We start from the raw sequence: 7,382 nt of genomic DNA, 5'->3' as shown, positions 1-7,382 counted from the left end.
TGTTTCGCTGAAAAAAAAAAAAAAAAAAAAAAAAAAAAAAAGGATTCAAAAGAAATGAACAAGATTGAAGTTTAAGTTACACAATACAAAAGTACAAGAGACCTGGATTTGTCTTTTTCATTAACTATTAACAAAAAGGCCTTAAATGTAGGATGTTAATGAATCTTCAGAGTGATCAACTGCAACACAGTTACACCTGTGAAAACTAATAAACATGACCCCCCCCCGCCCAAAAAAACAAAAAAAGCAATCACACAATCAAAATATTAACAAAAAATATAATAGTATATCAATAATACTAAAATATAACTGACTGATAACACCAGGGTTATTACAGTTAAAACCATTTGTTTTGATGGAAATAAAATAAAATACATTTTAAAAATCATTATTTTTTTATGATATACAGTGGGTACGGAAAGTATTCAGACCCCCTTAAAACAAGACAATGACCCTAAGCACACAGCTAAAATAACGAAGGAGTGGCTTCACAGCAAGTCTGTGACTGTTCTTGAATGGCCCAGCCAGAGCCCTGACTTAAACCCAATTGAGCATCTCTGGAGAGACCTAAAAATGGCTGTCCACCAACGTTTACCATCCAACCTGACAGAACTGGAGAGGATCTGCAAGGAGGAATGGCAGAGGATCCCCAAATCCAGGTGTGAAAAACTTGTTGCATCTTTCCCAAAAAGACTCATGGCTGTATTAGATCAAAAGGGTGCTTCTACTAAATACTGAGCAAAGGGTCTGAATACTTAGGACCATGTGATATTTCAGTTTTTCTTTTTTAATAAATCTGCAAAAATGTCAACAATTCTGTGTTTTTCTGTCAATATGGGGTGCTGTGTGTACATTAATGAGGAAAAAAAATTAACTTAAATGATTTTAGCAAATGGCTGCAATATAACAAAGAGTGAAAAATTTAAGGGGGTCTGAATACTTTCCGTACCCACTGTATATTAAAAAATAAATAAATAATTTTAGTTAGTTGCCAAGGAAATATTTCTCACTTTCATCTAGTTTGACTTGAGCAACTAAAATAGCTAAATACTAAAATCTAAAATAAAAGTAATAAAGTGTATATATATGTATACAACTGTAAGCTATATAATTAAAAACAACAAAAACACAACTAAAAGTAAAATGGAATATTTAAAAAAAAATTATGGAAGCAAAGATACTAAATGATACTAATAACACTGCATAACACGTCACTAATATGAAAATGTATTTATACCACTGCTCCTGGTGTTATATTGAAAAAGTACCAGATCACTGAGAATCTATTGTAAATTAACTGTTTTTTTGCAGACAGACAGATCTTACCTGATTACTGTGCTGCTTCCTGATTCCTGTTCCTGTAACTCAATTAAACACACATGACTTTGGTTAACTACAATAAAAACACACATTTTCACATCTGTTAAGATTATTTTCACACAATAAATCACAATTTTGCATCTTATAAAAACATCTGTATGTAATGCTCACCATATTCCCCTGCTTGAGGATGCTTGCGATAGTAAATCACACCACCAGCAGCTGCAGCCACGAACAACATAACAGCACCAACACATATTCCTGCTACAGCAGCTGTAGACGGACCTGAATCTGAAACAGATAAATACAGATCTAGTCATTATTACTAGAGAGTGAATGATAATCCAACCAGTATTTAACAATACTTCTCTACATATTTCTACTTTGGTCATCAGTTGTATGATACTGATTTAACTAAATGGCATCACCTGGTAGTTTTTTTTTTTTTAGAAACAAAGGCTAAAACAGCACTGTGAGCTGAGAAAAATTACTAATTTTATAGCTTTTTTATGTAGATAACATCTACATTATCTCCCGTCACTGTCTTTACATAGATATACTGTATCTGGGATCTCCAGTGATTTCAGCAGTGTCATTAAAATACCATGTTATTACTTTACCAGATTCTTCCTCCTTCACTGACTTTCCCTTCATTTCATCTCGTTCGGCAGCAGAAACACCTGAAACACAAACCAACAGCTGCTGAAGCATCTTTCTGGAGAGAAAACGCTACATCAAGATAGCAGATCTGCAGATCATAATACAAGAAATATAAGTGAAAAATGACTTCACATGCTGTTACTTTCTTGACTTTGTCTAAAAAGTAACATTTATCAATATTTCGTACTTGCAAAACACAAACTTCTAGGAGAACTAATAATTATTCATGATAGATGCATTTAAACAGATAGGAAAAGATGATCAGGCATTAAATGATGAGAAATTGTCATCTGATAAACCTATTGAATGACCAACTAAAAAATATTAGTTTTAAATCATTCTGTTCTGTTCGATGATGCAGGTAAAGAAAAAAAATGCCACTGCAACAATAAACACAATGATGTGATTAACTCATATAACCTGGTTTTAAACATTCATGAAATGACTCACCATGAACAGTAACATTGAAGATCTTTTCAGAGTCACTGCCACTGTTGATGATCTCTAGATGATAGAGTCCAGAGTCTGTGGTTCTGGTGTTTGTGATGGTCAGAGATCCAGTCTGATGATCCAGCTTCAGTCTGTCTCTGAATCTCTCAGTACCTTTATTACACTGAACATCTGTACAGATATAATGGAGAACTACATTGATATGTGCGATGCGAGTGCTGTTGAAATACCATTTAATATCTTCTTGTTGGTTTGTTGTAACATCAGTGTCTAGAGTGACTGGATCTCCCTCCATCACAAACACTTCATCTACACCAACAACATAAACACCTGGAGAAGAAATTTACAATTAATTAAATCAGTCTGCACCTGACCTGACATATTCTTGATGTTTTATATTAAGTAGGCCTATTGCATTTCGACTAGAATATAACGTTTACATTTCTTTCACTATTAAAGTCAAATAAGAAATCAAATCACATGTTTCCAAAGTCTACGAGACAATAACGATAAAAACAATGGGGAAATAATGTTATTACATTCATCAAACAAGACATCAGCTAGTCTCTGACTACATGTAGGCTACATGTTTTTACTATAGTAACGGTATGTAATCTACTTTTCCTATAATAAATACATAGTTAATTTTCATAATAGGCAAACAAAGGTAACAGGTTAACAAGGGCATATTTCATCGATTCAACCAGCTGCGCAATGTCACAAAATCCTGACTTCCATCCAAAAATCTGCGGTTGACCCTTACGAAAATTAACCAAGCTTTATTGTAGTAAAACATGCTTTAAACCGTAACATGGCCGCTAGACTAGTCCATCATCAATCCGTGAATTTGCACATCTAAAACTATAACATGTTTTCAGCATCGTTGTCTGTTGAGCGTAAAATCACAAGAACTGACACAAAGAAAAAGAGATCGTAACACGTCTTACCAATAAGCACGACCAAAACACACAACTTCCACAAAAGTATAGAATTCATTTTCATCACTCTTCGTCTGGAAAAAAGAAAGAAAATTAATTCAATGGAACGAAAAGCAAGCCAAATCTACGAAACGAAAGTAAAAGTGTGCAGCGCTTCTGTGTACGACATCAAAGTATCGCGAGAGCGATTAGAGAGCAGACGGCTCTCGCGGTACTTGATGTCATACATGGTGGAAAACACCTACAAAACGTATAGTCTTTTTTTTGGTTGTTGTTGTTGTTGTGCGGTCGATTGCTGATGCCGAAAGGAGGGTCTGGCTCACTACCTCTCAGCAGATGACGCTGTTTTACAGTCCAAGCCTAGTAAACGGGCAAATTAAATATAAATGCAAGTGCATTTATTGAATCATAAAAACTGATGTTATAAGGACTGTCATCAGACAATAAAGCACCAATATACTCTACAGTAACAAAGTTGCCAAAATCAGTGTTATGGGCAAACCATAGACTAAAGAAGTACGAATTCCTGAATGGAGTGTGGAAGTGAATGGAGTTAGAAAAAAAGGGGGGGAAAGATGGTGTGTATTCGGGTAGAGTGATATAATAGTGAAAACACGTTTTTCACAAATATATTTGAAAAACAGTTAGTCAATGAGCTGAAGAAAACAATTAATTTCTCTTTACGAATGTCTACTTAAAATATCTAGCATCACTCCATTGAACAAAATGATATACTATACACTGCACACTTACACTATACACTATGTATCCAGTGTATGTATTTTTAGTGGAGCATTTGTAATTTCACATTTGATAATGTGAAATAAGACAGCCAACGTAATGTGTTGCTGCCAGTTTTAGCATATTTAGCCCCTCCACTTCTACTACAGGGAAAGTTGTGACCAATGAGCACATAAAGATGAACATCACAACATTACAATTATTTCTCTCTGCATTTTTTTAGTGTGAACTCCACTACACACCTACAGGCAAAATTGTATAAACTGCAAAAATGGTCACTGAACCAGTCAGTAAATTCTGACTGGTGACTAAATTATGCCTGTTTTGTGACCACATCTCTGTTTTGCCTTGGCTATTATATTGCTGGTGATCGACACCTGCCTGTTTGTATTACTGCTTATACTTTGAATAAAGCACTATGGATCCCAACTCCGCTGACTTTTTGTTAAAGTAGCAGCATTTTGTTTAGTTCATTGGTGTGTTATATTTATTGTTGAGAGATGTTCAGCTGTCAATCTGTGTAGTTTAATTATAATTGGTAAGAATTTATTGTTCTGTAAGGGGATCAACTGCGAGGTTCATAGTTGCAGAAAAGGAAGAAGCTCTTCACCTACAAACTAAGCACAGATCAAACGATGCAGTTTGTCCACGGATCAAATCACACTTCAGACCGCAGCAGGTTTCAGTTTGATTCTGTGGAGCTGTTTGTGTCACACCTCAGTACAACAGACAAAGAGAGATGGCTTTTTTTTTTCTTTTTTGTTACCATTTGTAACAATTAAATTATAAAACCATTTAATTTGACATTGACTATTCTAATTTTGCAATTTTCCTCTCTTCTTCTTTAACATATTTAATTGTCAGAAAGCTACATTTAATATTTTATATTTGATACTTGTTAAATGATAAAACTGAAGAATGTTTTCCACTATTAAAACCAATTAAAGTCTGAATAAGTGCCAGAAGATAATTTATAAATTATATATCATGTGAAAAGAGTGTATGCATTTCACACACTAGGAGTGTCAAGCTCTATCGTGGGAGGATTCACACGCCACACGAAGAGACTGAGAGTCTCTAGATTTTACTATACAACTGAAGAAAATTGTTTGCACTTTTGTTTTGTTCTCTTTGTGCTGGTGGCGTTTGACTGGTAAGTTATAAATCATGTTTATGGCTTTATTTATTCCTGTTTCAGAGAAATAAAGCTGCTGCTACTCTTCAAATTTGATTTTCATTTGCTGTTCTTCTCAGACACGTCAAATCATTATGATTGTGAGGTATTATTAGTTCTCACAACAATCTGTACAGATTGAGGTGTCAGTTCACATTTAGATACAAAGCTAAAATTGATGTCTGGTTCTGTAAACCAACAAAAGTCTTCATTTGTTCCTGTTTGTTCATCAGGTGTGTTTGGTGAGTCAGTGTCAGTGATGGAAGGAGATTATGTCACTTTACACACTGATGTTACTGCAATACATGAGGATGAAGACATACTGTGGAAATTTGGAAATGAAAAGTCTCTCATAGCTCAAATCAATAGAGAGAACCAAATCTTCCCTGATGGGAGATTCAGAGACAGACTGAAGCTGAACAGACAGACTGGATCTCTGAACATCACAAACATCACAACTCAACACACTGGACTCTATGAAGTAAAGATTAGTGGAGCAAGACAGTCAACAAAATCATTCAGTGTTTCTGTCTATGGTGAGTAAAAAGCTCATTTGTTCTTGTTTTATTAACGCAATGTATCAGGTTAACTATAAGTTAAGCTCAATCAACAGCATAATGTTGATACAAAAAAAATTATTCATTTCCATTGTGTCACATTTTTGCAAATTGATTTTTTTCTTCTTCTGGTAATCATTATGCAGTAAATGATGCTTAAATGCTAAACTGAGCTTAACATGTACTGAACCTCTAAAATGTCTTTAACTACTTACATATTGAAATGTTTAATCATTTTATAGTTTGAGATGATGGAAACACTCACTGACCGTCACACTACACTGAAAAGAAGATTGTTGACTAGATTTACCCATATTTGTTCGCATGTTTTCCAGCTCGTCTGCGCACACCTAATATTACCAGAGATTCTTCTCAAAATCTTTCAACATTATCATCATCATCATCATCATCATATTGTTCATTGGTGTGTTCAGTGGTGAATGTGGGTCATGTGACTCTCTCCTGGTACAAAGGAAACAGTTTATTGTCCAGCATCAGTGTGTCTGATCTCAGCATCAGTCTCTCTCTACCTCTGGAGGTGGAATATCAGGATAAAAACACCTACAGCTGTGTGCTCAACAATCCCATCAACAACCAGACCAGACGTCTTAATATCACTCAAATCTGTCATATTCGCTCAGGTACAATAGTGGTGATAGTAATGATTATTTATTAGGCTGAACTCTGCTTTTAACATTAAAATATACAATCATTAAAGGGATAGTTCACCCAAAAATGAAAATTAGCCCATGATTTACTAACCCTCAAGCCATCCTAGGTGTAACGGCTCCTGAAGGTTTTCTTCTGATTAAAAGAACCATGCTTCAACTGATGTCTTAACGTTTAATGTCTTCTTTGCAATGAGTATAAGTATCGGCGTCATCTCCATCTTACTGCAGTCACGCCATCTGCGCTTCGGAAAAGTGCGGTCACGCCATCTACGCTTAAAAATTTGTTGTGCGTCTACATGGCGTTGCGTGGTAGTGATGGCCATACAGCTTCCAAACCACTGCAAATCTTTTTTTTTTTTTTTAAGAGTGGGTCTGAGCGTGTATCAAACTGAAACCACAGTCAATTAATCGTTAATAATAGGCTAATTAAAAACACATCACACATGCACTTCTTATTTAATGGTATTCTATTGTTTAATTGTATGTAATGTATTAAACTTTCAATAAAACATTTGCAATGGGTTTGTAAAATGTTTTTGTAAAATGTTTTATGCATGTTTTGGCCTGAGACACTTGATGTTGGAATTGAATATTCAAAATTAATTAAAAAAAAATTGTTTTCTGCAAATTGTTCTACATCTCCCCAAGTACCACAGTGGTAAATTTGATGTTGCTTTACTGTATCATTTTTTAATAATTGCATGCAAAATTCATGAGTAATCCTATTTACCTTGCTATACGGACACATTTTAAAAAATCATAAAAAAAGGAAATCAAATTGTTTTCTGCAAACTCCACCAGATTCTTGTTCTTCATCTCCCCAGGTACCACTGTGGTGATTGTCATGTCACTTTACTGTATAATTTTTTAA

General features: G+C 34.7%; 2 protein-coding genes across 2 annotated transcripts in view; one reads left to right on the top strand and one right to left on the bottom strand.

Annotated features, from left to right (window-relative positions):
- Window positions 1-3,563, bottom strand: part of ceacam3 (CEA cell adhesion molecule 3) — a 3,931-nt gene extending 368 nt beyond the window's left edge. Inside the window, exons 1-5 of the mRNA XM_016493956.1 lie at window positions 3,378-3,563; window positions 2,431-2,760; window positions 1,941-2,000; window positions 1,492-1,611; window positions 1,327-1,358 (exon numbers count right to left, since the gene is read on the bottom strand). Coding sequence (XP_016349442.1) covers window positions 1,327-1,358; window positions 1,492-1,611; window positions 1,941-2,000; window positions 2,431-2,760; window positions 3,378-3,432 — 597 coding nt within the window. The 5' untranslated portion in view covers window positions 3,433-3,563. The remainder of the gene's footprint in view (window positions 1-1,326; window positions 1,359-1,491; window positions 1,612-1,940; window positions 2,001-2,430; window positions 2,761-3,377) is intronic.
- Window positions 3,564-5,542: 1,979 nt separating this feature from the next.
- On the top strand, window positions 5,543-6,516 carry LOC107694466 (SLAM family member 9-like). Its single transcript, XM_016494164.1, has 2 exons — window positions 5,543-5,819; window positions 6,176-6,516. Exons 1-2 carry the CDS (start codon window positions 5,543-5,545, stop codon window positions 6,514-6,516), a joined length of 618 nt encoding a protein of 205 aa, XP_016349650.1.
- Window positions 6,517-7,382: the final 866 nt, after the last annotated feature.

This window comes from Sinocyclocheilus anshuiensis, unplaced genomic scaffold (genome assembly GCF_001515605.1).
Source record: "Sinocyclocheilus anshuiensis isolate Anshui unplaced genomic scaffold, SAMN03320099.WGS_v1.1 scaffold954, whole genome shotgun sequence".
Lineage (NCBI taxonomy): Eukaryota > Metazoa > Chordata > Actinopteri > Cypriniformes > Cyprinidae > Sinocyclocheilus > Sinocyclocheilus anshuiensis.
Note: the sequence above shows the minus strand (reverse complement) of the source record. Positions and strands in the feature narration are given on the sequence as shown.